This window comes from Lingula anatina, chromosome 3 (genome assembly GCF_051362555.1).
Source record: "Lingula anatina isolate TDL-2025a chromosome 3, LinAna3.0, whole genome shotgun sequence".
Taxonomy (NCBI): domain Eukaryota; kingdom Metazoa; phylum Brachiopoda; class Lingulata; order Lingulida; family Lingulidae; genus Lingula; species Lingula anatina.
In genome coordinates, this window is record NC_141769.1 from 17,149,436 (window position 1) to 17,165,830 (window position 16,395).

The window sequence follows — 16,395 nt, forward strand, 5'->3', positions numbered from 1 at the left end:
ATTGACCTTTGACCTACTTTTCACCATGAACTGAACTTTGCAAATTTTTCTCCCCTTTTATCTCCAAAACTGGCAGAGATAGGTCCATAGTTACTATTGAACTTGAATAGGATGTCATATACTGGCAATCTAAATGTGACCTTAAAATTGACCTTTGACCTACTTTACACCATGAACTGAATTTTGCAAATTTTGCTTTCCTTTTATCTCCAAAACTGGCTGAGATAGGTCCATAGTTACTATTGAACTTGAATAGGAAGTCATATACTGGCAATCTAAATGTGACCTTAAAATTGACCTTTGACCTACTTTTCACCATAAACTGAACTTTGCAAATTTTGCTTCCCTTTTATCTCCAAAACTGGCAGAGATAGGTCCATAGTTACTATTGAACTTGAAAAGGAAGTCATATACTGGCAATCTAAATGTGACCTTGAAATTGACCTTTGACCTACTTTTCACCATAAACTGAACTTTGCAAACTTTTCTGCCCTTTTATCTCCAAAACTGGCTGAGATAGGTCCATAGTTACTATTGAACTTGAATAGAAAGTCATATACTGGCAATCTAAATGTGACCTTGAAATTGACCTTTGACCTACTTTTCACCATGAACTGAATTTTTCAAATTTTGCTTCCCTTTTATCTCCAAAACTGGATTCAAGTCAATTTACTGTGACCTTGAAATTGACCCTTGACCTACCTTACGAAGAATTTAAATTTGATTGTACCATATATATTTTTTGCAATAGTTTAAAAATTCTTGTTGATTGCATTTTTACAGCTTGTCAAGCACAAAACTGGTGGCTGTGTTCCTTATTTTGTGTATGTGGGGGTCTATACGAATGCGCTTGCTCCAGCTGGTGGTACAATATTTGGAGGCGGTATCGCCTCTCTGATCCTCTAGTTTTTTTTTGCAGTGACAATGGGTATTTTATTTATGAACCCCCCAAAATTATACTTATAAGTGTGTAGTGACTAAACAAGAGCAACACTGTACTTAATAAGTTTTATTCATGTGTACATTTGCATATTCTCCTGCCTTTTATTTAGCTCATTCCCAAATGGTACTAAGGGCAGTTTACCAAAAAATTCAATCCTGAGTGTTTTCTGTTTGATGATTGTACATGAGATGGGTACAAGATTACAGTTTTTGTCTTTCGCTTTGGGTGCAGTCCCTCTAAATCTATGAGTGTGGGAAGGTGTCCTATCTTCCAAATACTGAAAGTAGAAAAATTCATGAAAATGTGAACATTCATTGGCAGAGGTAAATCAAATACTCTGATGCAAGAGGTGACAAAGAAACATAAACTGTTATCTAGAAGTGTGCAACTTATCATAAATGTACCCCTTCGAAAAATGACAGATTTTAAAATATAAGATTTTAAGATATTATTTAAAAATAATATGTTAATAACAGTTATATTATATAACCACGCAAAATTATCTGAACCAGTCTGAAATTTGATATTTAAGTAAATGTGAGACAATTGGTCTGTGAACTTACTACATGCCCCATCAGAACAACTCGATTGTTGGTCGACCTTATTGTAGCAGCAGGAACCGTTATATGTGCAGTACTTCCCGCCGCCACTGGGGACAGGAGAATTGCAGTACTTGGCACGCTTCTTTTGGCAGAAAAAACTGCATGTACTCCAGGGGGTCCAAGAACCCCAGTTACCGTCCACTGAAATTTTAGTAATATCAAAAAAGGAGGATTCAAAACGGGATATAGATTTTTCTGTCAACGTTATAGGGAACACCTTGGTGAAAAAAGATGGTTACTAAAATTTGTATGAACATATTTGATTGCTCCTGTCCTTGTTAAGACTATATAACGTAGCTAACAAAGGGTAGGGGGAATGCAAATTCAAATGAAAGATTCAAAAGAAAAATTCCCCTTTTTATTTGCTAAATGTTTTTAATAAGGAATGAGGAGTAATGTAATATTTCTTGCTTCATTGTACGATCGCATTTTAGATACAGTTCTGAAGTGAAAAACATCATTTAAGCCCATCTTTATCTTATATAAAAGAAGAGTTAGCCAGATGCATACCTTTTTCGTCAATACAAGGCCCTGCATCACACGAAGCTTTGCTGGTGAGCTTATTATACTGACAAATGCCATTGTAACAGCACCACGAGCCACCGTTAGATGGCGCTGGGCTATCACATGACTTCACGCGTGATCTTTCTCCTTTACCGCATTGGACGCTGCAATCAGACCACGCGCTCCAGTCTCCCCAGTTACCGTCGACTTTTGCAGCTAAATAGAAAAGTGGTTACAATCAATTAGTCAGAAACTGAGACAATTGGAGGACAAGTCTCTCTGCAAGTTTCCTTTTTAAAGTTATCGGTAAAAGAGCGTTAAACCATTGTTAGTGACAAACAAAATACTGGGAAAAAGGGGGCACGACGCAAGCAGTACTAACCCGGGCAATTTTCTGTGTTGCACGGTTCGGATTCACTAGCAACACCTTCGTCGCAATCGCCTCCAACGCACGTGCGAGTCCTTGATTTACTCCCTCCCCCGCAGGTGGCGCTGCACTCGGCCCATTCTCCCCACTGACCCCACGTGCCTGCAGTACATAAAATGTGAAACTTACAAATCTGAACGAAGATTTAAAAAAGTCCTACTCCCTTTGCTCAAATTGAAACAAATGGGTCTCAGCTATTGAATCCTCGCAGTAAGTGAAACAGGACGAGCGTTAAGCTGAAGTTTCCAAAATTCTCACTTTTTATTGAGATAACAGAAAAGGGAAAATGTACCTAATTTCTCACACGGCCCTGCATCACATGATTCCTTGTTTGTAAGTTTGTTGAACTGACACATGCCGTTGTAGCAACACCACGACCCGCCGTTAGATGGCGCTGGGTTGTTGCACAATATATCACGTGATTTTTCCCCTTTACCGCATTGGACGCTGCAAGCAGACCACGTGCTCCAATCACTCCAGTTACCGTCAACAGATCCAGCTAAAAAAAAGTAAGTTGAGAATATCCTAAACTTAATTTGCAGCAAAAATATATATCAACGCAAATATCTGCAAAATTATACAAAACAAAAGCTTGATTACTCCTAAAGTCACGATCACAAAACAGAGGGCCGCAATATTTAAAAGAAATCTCCCACACGTACCCGGGCAGGGGGCCGTATTGCACGGCTCAGATTCATCAGCAACCCCCTCGTCACAAACGCCGTTCTTGCAGGTACGGGTTCTTAATTTCGTCCCACCGCCACAGGTGGCGCTACAGGTTGTCCATGGACCCCACTCTGACCACGTGCCTGAGAAGGAGAGAATTACTTTATTAGTTTAATTGTTATTGAAAACACGACTTGCCAGTTTCAAAAAACTTACTTCGATGGTATAAATTGAGACCTTGCACTAAAATGGGTCCATGAAGTAGACTCCTCACTTCTATGCTCTATTAGAAATATGAAGATGCGCAAGGTGAGGTGCAATATCTAAAATCCATTTACAGGCCTTATAAACGGTTTTGGCGTTTACTAACACTACCCGCAGTTTTTTAGGCACTAACGCCCATATTAACCACAAAACCCACGAATTAACCTACACACCGTGAAATTATTTAACACCAACAAGGTGATACCTAGCACTAACATTCATCTACTCTGGTAATGCTGGTTAACTTTTGGGTTATGTGGTTAATATGGGTGTTATTAAGTTAGTGCTAAAAGATCTGCGGGTAGTTTTAGTAAACGCCTAATCCGTTTATAAGTCATTTAGATAAATAGTCCTATATAGAGTTTAGATATCCACGTTTTCCTACCTGGACAAGTGTTTGTATTGCATGGACTGCTCTCCTGGTTTGTCCCGTTGCACGTGACGCCACCATCGCAGCTCCTGGTTCGAGAAAAAGTTCCTCCCCCACAGGTCTTTGAGCAGTCGGACCATCCTCCCCACTCTCCCCATTTTGGCGCTACAGTAATAGTTTTGTTCATTACGTTTTAATATCTTAATTAAAGTTAACAACAAACTAAGAGCGGTGGGCGACAAAAATATCTTTTCTTACAAATTTTCATAAAACTCGTAATTGTCAGAAATACTAACGTTTTAAAACTTAATCACATTTGCCGTGGAGCAATTAAGAAATTGTAAATGACTACGTAAAATATATGCATGACACATGTACTTTTATTAAACAAGAACATAAATGTAAATAAATTTTCTGAGCGGACAAAGTTGCATTTATTACTTGAAAACTTACTGATCCCAGGGCAACTGTCGCTATTACAGGCTCGAGATTCACTGTCGCTCCCAGGACAGTCACTTCCACCATCACATGTTCTTGATCTTGTCTGACTTCCGCCACCACACGTGACAGTGCACGTGGTCCATGGTTTCCATTCTGTCCAGGTTCCACCTATCATAGATCAAAATTATGCCATAATTTTTTTTCATTTAATTGTTAAGCTTAGTACAGTACGAATACTATCGACTTTAATTGCTTACGTTTTGCATTAATTTATGTATATGCTAACGTAAAGGGTTCAGTGGTTTCCTTTCAATTCCATTTCGTCTGTTAATAATGGCTACGTTTTGCATATGGTTCAAGCCTATGGTGCTGTAGATATTTTCTAGCAGTTTAACTGGTCGGTTCTAATTTACAATAACTGGAAACTTGCCATCTGAACCTACGTATAGGTCAGGTAACAAAATGCTTTTATCACATCTGCTTTATGTGCACTTTTTAAACACTGACATGCTTTTGCGCTGCATCCTTCCGTTTGCGTGCCATCACCAGGACACGACAAAGCTACAGGGCATGTTCGTGAACGCTTGCGTGTACCACTGCCACAAGAGGCGCTGCAACCGCTCCATGCACCCCAATCACTCCAAATGCCTAAAAGATGAAGTAGCGTTATTTTGGTAGGACAGTATACGCACATACATAGCATGAAATAAAATGAGCAAAATAGTTAAAGCCACCCTAGTAATAAACGTTATGGGACTTGAAAGGGAGATCGAATGTTACCGTAGGATAAAAGAAGATAAAGTGCGTTCTGTAAGTGTAAGAAATAGAGGAGGTGAGTTTTGAAGGACTAGCATTCGTTTTGATAGGGGCTGTGTTATTAGTTGCACTACCCCAGTAACTTACCCGCCTTTTGTGACTGTTCATAATAGTAGCATTGTATACAGCACCAACCGGACGACCTAATTTGGTCGTTTTTGCATAACGTTTTCCCATCCCTGTTGATAGCCGACTCGCACGTTTCCATACCGAGGCCGACGTTGATCTTAGCTGCGTCGGAGTCTTTACACAGGTCGCCAGGCCAGCCTAAACACATTTGTGATAGCGATAAAGCATCAATTAGAACTTTTTATATTAGATTAAAATAATAAACTATTATGTAAAAAAAGCACTTAGAGAGCGCAGGCCTCCGCCAAGGCAGCAAAGTCTCCATCCAATGCCGTTTCACCCCTAAATTTTCGATATTTTTTATTATTGATCCGGATCACCACCAAAAACTAATCATCTGTTCCTTGGCCCACTCCTGACAGTTCCTGAAAATTTCATAAAAATCGGTCCATAACTTAATTTTTGATTTTTGACTATTGACTATTGATTATTGATTGATTATTGACCCGGATCACCACCAAAAACTAATCACTTCTAAGTTAACCCATTTCTGACCTATCCCGAAAATTCCATCGAAATTCATTGTTAACTTTTTGAGTTATGTTGATGACAAACAAACAAACAAACAGGGATGAAAACATAACCTCCTTGGCGGAGGTAACGACTACATGAACCCAAGATCAGAAATGTTTTTCAGTTGTTAATAGTTTTGAAGATGAAAACTTAAAAGACAGATTTCAACTTCTATCGTTATTTTCGTTTTCGAGAGAGTTTCCTTAATGATATTTACAGCTATCTGAATTGCCATTTTTTAAATTTACCCATCTCTTAGCTGAAGGAGATATAGATGTAATAAACCATGTATAAAGACATAGCAGTAATAGAAAGGTACAAACGCCGACTTACCGTACGGACACCATGTAGTATCCTTCTCTGTACTACGACCAGAACTTTGTGCTGGGGTGATTTTCTTGTCGACACACCTGCCCTCTATACACCATTTTCCATCTGCGCAGTCAGTGCCATCTGCCGGTGGTTTAAATTTGTGAGAACAGGTCAAAGCACCAGTCTTGCAGCGCAAATACTGGCAAAAGTTATCAGCTCCAAAAACCTGGAAAATGGGACGTAAACTTTAGCAGTTTTTTTAAACATCTTGGCTGAATTACCCGTAAAAAATCAACAGCACGTTTAATAACAATTAACAGCAGTATGTAGTCAAATGTGAATGTTGCTGGGATCGAGCACAATGCAAATATTGATATACGAAACGCGTTTATATGCATTATTTTCAATGGATAGAAAAGCAAAATCCGCCATAAATGATCGTTGAGAAAGTATCAAATGCACGATTAAAATACTTTTTAAGGATCATCTTTGTCACCTGTGTCACTTTATTGGGTCGCAACAGAAATAGAAGGAAAGTCGTACATTACACGTAGAGGAACCGCCTCCGTGTTGCATCTGGCACTGTTGGTTAGCATCAAATAGTTGACCAGGACGACGTCGAGTATTGGCTGCATATTCCGCTGAATTTTCATATTTCCCATCATCTACAAGGCAGCAGGCACCTCTGGAATTGTACAAATCATTTTCAAATTTTTTCTTCAATATGTTTGTACATGTAAGTGTATGCATTCGTATTCTGTATGGGAAAAGTACGAATGAATGATGAATGTTTGCGAAAGGCAGTTTCAACACACAAACGATTCTTTAACAAACCATCTGTTCAATGTTGGTACGGCACATGTAACTGATTGTAGTTTAAAATAAGTTATCTTAATTCACCTAAGGGTTTTCTTAAATTCTGCAACAGAACAGTCGGAGAAATAATAGCCACTGCTCGGATCAGAACCCCCCGACGTCGGCGCCATGATGTAGCCGTTGCTGGCAGGACATGCGGTGTTGGTACCGGAACCATCGTGGGTAGCTCCTAGGCTGTAATAACAACATATATATATATATATATATATATATATATATATATATATATATATATATATATATATATATATTTTTTTTTTTTTTTTTGGTAAAATTTTCTTTTATCACAAAGTCTAAATTGACCTTCGGGTAAGCGCTCTAATCTTATACGCCTTTTACTGTTGAATTCGAACAATAAGTACTCTTATTATTTAAGATGTATTTGGCGTTAAACATATTTATTTGTTCGTTTAATAGTAGGAAATTTGCACCCAATTCGAAATATATATAACAATCTAAAACTTTAAATACACTATTAATAAATATATACTCACTTGTGTCCAAGCTCATGGGCCGCCGTGATGAAGGAAGTGAAGCCCCCGTGAGACTCCACGATGGAGCACGAGGAAGAACGTGAACATATCCCCGCAACAGGGGCTACGCCTGCCACAGCAGTGTCAAAAGCGTTGGAGGCTAGTTCTCGCCTAGTGGGTAACAGAAAATGAGACTGGGGTAAATTATTGGAAATTGCTTCTAATAGGTGGATAATTCATTTTTATTTTTTTATTTTTATCAAGGTTTCCAGTAGGTACCAATTCTAACGTCCAAATTGATTAATTTCGGTACAAGTGCATTTTGCAGTGGATATAACCCAACATCTGCAATGCACAAATGCCGTATGATATATACTAAAACAACAATATCAGCAATAGAGCGTGCAAGTCTGAATATTTGTACGTTTCTCCTACTGTAAACCACAAAAGAGTGCTCATTAAATATTTACATTCTCATTATGAACAAAACCTACATTGTAAAGGCCATCCCGTGATCGTGTTCGGGCAGGTCATCATAGTTATCTTTCCTGTACTTGCACCAGTCGTCCGAGGCCTTTGTCTTGTCCACTAGGACACGTCCGTCTTTAGTTGGGGCACCGGGAAGCACATTGCCACTGAACCAGCGGGCGCCCTCTGGGGTCTAAAAACAGAATCAAATTTAATTCAGGACCATTACCAGAGATTAAAAAGTTTAAGGCAAACCAACAAACTATGCATATTTTGCAGTAACGACTTCTTTCTCGACCAGAGGTTGAAAAGCTAAAGGTAAACCAACAAATTATGCATGCTTGGCAGAAACGATTGTCGTTGCATTCAGATGTTCGCATTGTGGATTGTTATCCCATCAGATACATCTCGTTGGAAAAATATTATTATATCCCATTACAGCGTGTGACGTTTTGGTGACGTAGCAGTCACGTGGTCCTAAGGTTTTTGTTTACTAGGTAGTAGCAATTTTGCATGCTCTCTGCATGTACATTTCCGTGCCAGAGACAAACTTACCTTTACAATTATTATAGCTGACAGTACAATGTAGATGTTCAAATCTGGGTCATCTATGTTCTGGTAACGAAGATCTATCTGTAAAATTACAAATAGTTGTAGATGTACTTAAATTTTGAAACGCTTTCTTTTTTATAGTTTAATGCCTACAAGTGTATACATGTCCTCTTTGCATTCTTTGCATGGGTTTGCTCTAGTGGAATTAGGAATACTAAAGGATCAAGGATATCAATAAGAAAATGGCATGTCTCTTTTCACCCCACCCTTCTCATTGCGATGAAAAAGACATTTTCAAGTAACAATTAAGCGCACATTTTTCTATATATACGTGTGTGAAAAAAATTGCTGTTATTATTTTATATATATATATATATATATATATGACAATAGACACCTAGGTCCCGCATATCATAACAATGATCAAGATTAAAAGCACAGATGTAATGATTAAATGCATGTGTGTATGCGTATATGCAAAATGCGTACATGTGACACCTGTGAGTGACACCTGTGAATAATACCTACCCCGTTTGCAATTAACGAATAGTATTTCCTCAGCTCGGCCTCCGCTGCCGAGGCAACTTGATTATTGCGCTTCATAAAATAATCCCAGATAGTATCATCAGTGCAAATTAGAAGTTCAATGGCGGCGTCTATATGGCCCTCCGTGAAAGCCTTGTTTGACCTCAGTTCAACTTCTTTCTCGGTTCTCTTGACGTTAACTTTCTCCAAAACTTCTAGAAGGGAATGGAGGAGCTTTGAGTCTGCTGCCGAAGATCGCTTAGCTCGATCCAGTTTCACTTCACGGACGCTTAATGGCACTGAAATGGTAAAAATGAAACAAACGTTGATGTCTTACATGTGCATCACACTCGGTTCTATACATCTTACAAATATATAAATGTCTGAATTTCCAGTTTTAGTGTACTTTTGAATAGTGATTACAATTAAGAAACATTTTACTTGATCGTGCAGCATTTATGCATACATGCATACAGGTAGTGCACCCAAACCCAATACAGAGGTGCATTTCACATGTTGAAGTGTCAAGAAATAAAATTGAATGAATTCAAAGTTGTATTCAATTTTTTAAAACATATATGTGTATAGAACAAAAATCCACGAGTGTCTCAATTTAAATTCAATTTTTATTTTTACCATGTCTTTTACATTACGCAAAGATTTTTAATTAGTAACGTATGTTCCAAAAACGTACGGTAACGTATGTTCCGGGTCATTGAATTTAAATTTTTATACCGCGTTCCGATATATTTTGTAGTGGTTCAGTCATGGTAAATTAGACATGACGTCAGGACGTTTTTATAAATATTAAAACTATAACTCATAAGGTGCTTTGCGTGATTCTAATACTAGGTAACGTATATTCCCTCGAAAAATTATTATAATTTTTCATTTTGTCTAAGTTCTTGGTGCAAGAGTAAACACTTTTCTTTTGCTGACCGAAAAATATATTGTGATTCCATGATAGTTTGACATTTCTTATATAATATTTAGAGCACGAGGGGAAAATAATTTTTAATGCTTATTTTGCTGTCGGTAGGGTGTATTTTCCCCGTTTTTTTTAATATTCAGTGACAGGCAAACTTAAGTTGCTGAAAGACAATTAATTGCTCTATACAGAAGATTATCATAATTTTTTACAAGGTCATAGGCCTACTTGTAGGAGATAAATCAAAGCACAAAATCCAGTGATGATTGAATTTTCAAAGTGAGTAAAACGTTTCATAGTTGAACGTTTTGCATTTGTGACAGTAACGTATGTTCCTTTTTGGGGATAGAAGTTGAATTATTTTTTATTAATCATGGTTCCAGAAGAGTGAAACTTTGATATAAACTTCTTCACGTGGGACCCTAAAATAATCAGACATAGTTTGCAATCTGTGCACTAAATGTTTTTAAGAGCATGCCTGTGACATCAATTGCACCTCTACCTATAACAATAGAATACTTTTCAAAACAGTTTTGAATTTAGTAGATTGGATATGCGTAAGAACGCTTAAAACCAATAAACGGCTTTTGTGGATATAAGTGTTAAACGTTTATTTTTTAATAAATAAAACCCTCACCTGCGTCATCCATAGCTTCTGCCGGTTCGGCAACGGTATCGTCAATTTGGTGTCTTAAAACCATATATTTGTCATTTTCAACGTGTCGCAGCTCGTAAAAAGCATCCTTCTCCATCACAAAACCTTCCTAAAAACACAGCCAAGTTAAAAGTATTTAATCATTTCGATAAAGTTGTTTGATATCAAAAGAAACCGATTGAGGTAGGACGAGAGAATTTTCCAATATATTCATATATTAATGCTGAAATCCATTCGATTATTTGATACACCGGAGAGTGGTTTTGCATTAACCATAAAACATCTAAAAGGAAGCAGTATGCCTTTTTATAATATTTTTTTCTGTCTCCCAACGTAAGCAATTTCCGATACATGAGCTCACCGCAAAATATATTATATTTGATCTGTCCTTACCACTTTCTTCAGTGTATTCTCCTTGGTAACTGCCACCGCTGCATTGGAGTCTTTATCTTGGTAAAGAGCAAAATCCTGTAATAAAACACACTTTGTATGGTGTTGCTTCATAGTATCAAATCCAATAAGTTATTGATGATAATTTCAAATTAGGAAGACATCATCAAATGTTTTTTTTATCGCAATAACAAGATTTTGTTGTGAAATGATATCTTATAAGCAGGCACATACGTTTACTTGCAGCTGTTTATCTGCCAATGTAATATGTTTGCTCCTAAGTAACGTATTTTACTGAGACAGCAACAGCAGGGTCAAGGTGCACAATTTGAATTGTCAAGGACGACAAACGACTTACGTCATTGTTCCCAAGGGACTTTGTCACCAGTTTACCGTCCTCCTCTACGTAGAGCTGCGATATCTTTGCCGGTTTAATGCGGTCATTTTTCACCAACCGGAGATCAAAATTCTTGCCGTGAGCATTAAATTGATACAGCAAATTCTGTTGGTGGTCTTCAATGTTCTCCAGTTCACGTTCAGCGAGACTGTCTATCTCGTTGACGTCGGTCACGTGTCTGAGGGTGACGAACTCCGCCTCTAGTTGAAAGCAAAGTGACACTTAGATATAGAACGTTCAATAAAGGTTTCACACGTAAGCATGTCATGATTTGAGAAAGTGACTTTCCATATAGTTTTTATTAAACTGTATCTAGCCTTTCATTTTGAAATCTTACCATCATTACTGTCAGCAAACCTGGTATTATGCTGTCATACCTGTTTTGAACGTTATTATGCTCCTTTTCAATATATCACATGCATGTGAATACGAAAATCTTGGCACCCATGATACTGGCAGAAGTAACAAGGGACAATACTAATCTATCTGTCAAACCCCATTAACTTCCTTCAGTTTAATTATACCTTCTGGGTATATTTTCATTGAAGACAAGACTTACTTTACTGGGATGCTTAGATTGCACTGACCTCTTCGGTGAATGAATTTTATGTGAACAATTTGACACTCCATTTAATACCGTTTACTTCTTTCAATATGACAGCTTTTCATGAAAGCATTCTATTTCGAACACAAACTGCACTTTTGCTTATAAGACTTGCTAAAGTCTAGTTTTAGCCAACTAACTTACTAAGAACTTATCGGGACAACAATTTCAAACTTTATGCCCACGCGATATTCAAATCTCCCATTAGCATTTGTGAGTGAGCGTGATAAAATCTTAACGCCCACGGGCACCTGGGGATTCATGAAGTTGAGTCTGCTTTTTATACTTATCCTGCTACATATCGAGATCGACAACGATCGACAGAATTAGATTAAGGGGTATAATGGAATATTTTTATCCATGTTTTAACCCTCACTGAAGGCGGGGCCAGTCATTTTATATTTCAAATTGCTCTAGAAGGCATGCAAATTAGTAGTGAAGAAAAGATGAAAAAGAAAAGGATTTGGACAGTAATAACACAATATCGTACTTTGAAACGGAAAGCGAGTTTTCCTAAATCAATGACCATTTTCTGGTAAAACGATTTTAGTCATATTAAATGATGTGTTCAAATTCCCAATGCTTTGCGATGTTTTACATTGGGAATCTGTATCATATCGGCTTTCTGCAACTATCAAAGACATTATACCTACTTTCCGGTGAAATACGTAACACAATTATGAATTAACTTTTGCCTTGATTGTTTTTATAAAGTAACACAACACGCGTGTGTGCCTGAGTTTGAATACTTAGACAACTGTCAAAATTACGTTTTATTCATCCCTCCACACGCACTTGCACTTCTAAACTACATTATAGCAGTAGAAAGTTCCGATACAATAGCAATAGTATACAGTAGATTTAACGACACGAAGGACTCTTCCACTTACTTGTTTTTGAATCTATCTCCAAGGTATCCCGCCCATGGCAGTTAATCACCGCAAGTGTCAGCAACGTTACGAAACATAAGACATAATAACAGAAAGAGGAAATCCGCAGCATCTTCAGAAACCGGCAAGTACCAATTTCAACAAACCGACTGGTACCACTGGCTTTGCTTTATTTGACACCAGTTTGGGCGAAGTTTGCGTGTGTTGGTCATCATTCCATTTTATATACCCATCTGTTTATTAAAATTAATAGACTCTAATGGCCACCTCTGCAATATCTGAAATATTAATTTGCAGATCTTATCAATATGAGCCTGGAAGAGACAAAGGACGGATTGTGATTTGATGGATACTAAGGAGCTGAGATAAGTCCTTTTCTCCCCTGCACTACGCATAACACGTCTAAAGTAGTTATTATACGTGGGCAGGAGTGTCCACCACTATTGCATAAGTTATTACAGCTGCCATGTTTTTAGGTGGTATATTTTTCGTTTGGTTAACGTTTGTTTTAAGAAAGAAACCTGCTAGGGGGCGACTGATTTCGCCTCTTATATTCGCCAAAGAAGTTAATGAATGAAATTAAATTAATAGAAATAATAAAAATAAAAATTCGAAGGAATTCAATTCTTGATAATGTTATTAGTATTTTACTAATTTGAAACAATGATAATAATTTGAACTTTCAGGGAATTTATACTCTCAGCCAGCAGAAAGATCATTTACAGAAAAGACCAACCGACATTTTAAAAATCTCCCATTTGTTGAAGCTACCAAACGATTTCAGTGCCTTTTTCTCTAAGAGGATCTGTAGCTGGTAGAGACGGTATACATATATGAATACTACTATCTAGAATTATTTGCAAGTATACAAGATATGCAATGGATAACTTATACATTAGTCAACATGTTTTTGTCAGTTACTGTAAACAAACCCATTAAACCAAATGAAAGAAATCTTTGTATGCAGTATATATGAGTTATTCATAACTTCACACCCGACTGAGTTGCTGAAAATGTACAGATACAAGTAATAATAATTTTTATCTGAACTGTCCAGTGAAAAACACTCAGAAGTGAGAACCATTTATATCGGCGATAAAGTGTAAGATGGAGCACAGTTGCTTTTTTTTCCAAAAGAGAGTCTGAGGCATTTAACCACAGCTTTGTAACTCGACCTTTCTACTTCCCTTAGGAGGCGACCACCAAGTGGACTGGGACTTGGTTATGCAATGATAGACTATCCATCTTTCCTCAACGAATATACACGCGACACGCGCGTTTTAAATGGATTTGGTCAAGCTTAGGACCTATCGAACATGGCTTCTAGGTCAAGGGGACCAAAGAGTCCCTGTCAAGCTCATTGAGCTGACAGACTGGCCATGTATGACCATGTATATTTCCTTCAATCAAATCCGGTGTGGCAGGAATGGAAGTCCTAGGAATGGAAGTCTGGGGTCCCATATGATTAGTACAGGTTAGGGTTAGTCGGAGTATTGGGGTTAGTATATAGGACTAGTGTCACCTGTACAAAGTAAAGGGAAACGGACTACGGTTCCTAGCGGACTTTCATTCCTGTTACACCGGTTTACGCAAAAAAGTAAAGATATGCTATTATCGTATTTTTTCTCATTTATCCAGACAACCAAAAAAAAAAAAAAAAAAAAAAAAAAACGTAGAAGGTACTGTGTCTTAAAAGTCATACCCAGAACTTCTTACTTGCATTTATTTTCGTTTAATTCTGCTTTAATTATTTTGAGGAACAATGTTATTTCCAAGTGCGGCTGGATGTGTATGCGTGATGTTCAACAAAATGTTTACTACAGAATTAATTACCTATTTATTATTCGTGGTGATGATAAAAACGAGTTTAAAAAAACATACATAATAATAGATTTTTTTGGTATTTTACTGTATTTTGGAGCAAATTGGTCATAATTTTAAGAAGTGTTGTCATTATAGTAAAAAGAGTAACATCGTTATAGGCTAAGCTTTTAAATTTGAGAAAATCAGGAATTTCATACTTACAGCTTTAGTGGCTTTCGTGCCAAAATAAAAACCTTTAGTGCAGATGCAAATATACCAATAATTTAGTATTCTTTGCAGCTATTTCAATCTTACTCCTTTACCCTTGGTGTTTATAAGATTAGAATAAGGAGGTAAAATAAAAAAAAATATGAATTGTGAGAAACAGAATTTTTCGGAAGGTGTCACTTGCTTTCACTTACTACAGAATAGGGCCAAGAACTCCTTCATCTTATCACTCAGTCTTTGAAACGTTTAGGAGAATATTAAAGACGATGAACAATATCATAATTGCTTGCACATTCCAAGCATCTGTAACCATCCTTTAAGTTTCAGATAGTAATGGCAATCGCAGCAGCCGCGCGGGGGTGCATAAACCAATTAAATTATCCTTTTACTAAGTTTCTTATAAAAAAAAACGTTGCTGTGATTGATGTGTTAAGAAAAGAACCCACAAATGCAAGTCCGTTTAACTTTTACAAGATGGGAATTACTGTCAGAAACAGATATGATTGGCTTTTGTAAATTTAGGTCAAATTTAAATTTACTTTACTGCAACTGGGGTCGCTAGTGTCTATGATATGTGGAAGTTGGGTGTCTAGCCAAAGGGACGTCTACAGCAGCTATGACTAATATTAATTCAATAATTTTTAACTAACCTTATGATACAAACATAGTCGAATTACGTTTTTTCTTATCAGATCAACAGACCAAGCAAATTTTCTGACATTTTAAATAAATACATTTGCAACATTTTTTTTACCAATTAAGTGGTTATTCTGAGTGCAGCGTATTACATATTTCATACATCATTAGAGAAACAAAGTGGTATCAATTTAAGTTGTTAGACCTTGATTGCCATCAATTTAATATAATTTCACTGTCAGCCTATAGGGGATGTGTATTCCATAATAGGTCTAAGAAACATCTGCGTGAATGCTAGGGATCAATTACCCCCCCCCCCCCTCCCCCAAACTCTCTCTCTCTGAAAATTCCGTGGTAGTTATTCAAGGGAGAGCAGAATGCGTGCCAATGCTTGGATTTGGGAAAGCTCATGTTTAACTCAACTTTAAGAACAATGCAAATAGACTGTAAAAGAAAATCAGGCACACTCTCTTGCTCCTCTTTATTTCTACAGCCTTGAACGATTTCGTGAGGACAAATTCCTCTGCCTGTTTTATCTTCTTACACAGCACTTCATGATACCGCCTTAAACCTGTGTCATATGGCGCTAGGAGCTTATTTGTGATATTATCTGCTGGTTTAAATCATTTCGTGCGTTCATTAATTTAAGGTTTTTTGGTTAAAGCGTAGAAGAACCTATTTTGACAAGATGGGTTACGAGGCCATCGACCCTAATTTTGAGGTTATCTGATTTTAAACCCTTTTTGGAAAATAGCACTGGAGGTTGGTTTGGTACGAGTAAGCGGAAGAAATTTACTGCTAGACCCAGAAAAAAATGTATATGTTGTTTTATATGCTGTGGATTAGACATTTATCTCCCTAGAATAAAATTAAAAAAAAAAAAGAAAAAAAAGACCGACCAACCGCCGATTAAGTTCAGCTGCAGACTATATGAAAAAAGCACAATCCAGCCACCTAACTTGTTGGCAGAAAGCCACAACTAG

The 16,395-nt window shown here is 37.2% G+C and overlaps 1 protein-coding gene across 3 annotated transcripts; it reads right to left on the minus strand.

Annotated features, from left to right (window-relative positions):
• Positions 1 to 994: 994 nt before the first annotated feature.
• On the minus strand, positions 995 to 12,958 carry LOC106157073 (A disintegrin and metalloproteinase with thrombospondin motifs adt-2). Of its 3 annotated transcripts, XM_013532571.2 has the most exons (21): positions 12,746 to 12,957; positions 11,213 to 11,451; positions 10,858 to 10,932; positions 10,447 to 10,573; positions 8,885 to 9,180; positions 8,360 to 8,437; positions 7,831 to 7,997; positions 7,358 to 7,507; positions 6,888 to 7,037; positions 6,531 to 6,672; positions 6,009 to 6,213; positions 5,121 to 5,300; positions 4,725 to 4,865; positions 4,230 to 4,385; positions 3,792 to 3,941; positions 3,139 to 3,285; positions 2,769 to 2,975; positions 2,432 to 2,578; positions 2,056 to 2,265; positions 1,507 to 1,686; positions 995 to 1,220 (listed from the first exon to the last, which is right to left on the minus strand). In XM_013532571.2, exons 1-21 carry the CDS (start codon positions 12,855 to 12,857, stop codon positions 1,207 to 1,209), a joined length of 3,273 nt encoding a protein of 1,090 aa, XP_013388025.2. In that variant the 5' UTR covers positions 12,858 to 12,957; the 3' UTR covers positions 995 to 1,206. The 3 variants fall into 3 exon arrangements, with proteins under 3 accessions (XP_013388025.2, XP_086864543.1, XP_086864544.1); XM_087008417.1 differs by lacking the exon at positions 4,725 to 4,865 and having other exon boundaries at positions 12,746 to 12,958; XM_087008418.1 differs by lacking the exon at positions 2,432 to 2,578 and having other exon boundaries at positions 12,746 to 12,958.
• Positions 12,959 to 16,395: the final 3,437 nt, after the last annotated feature.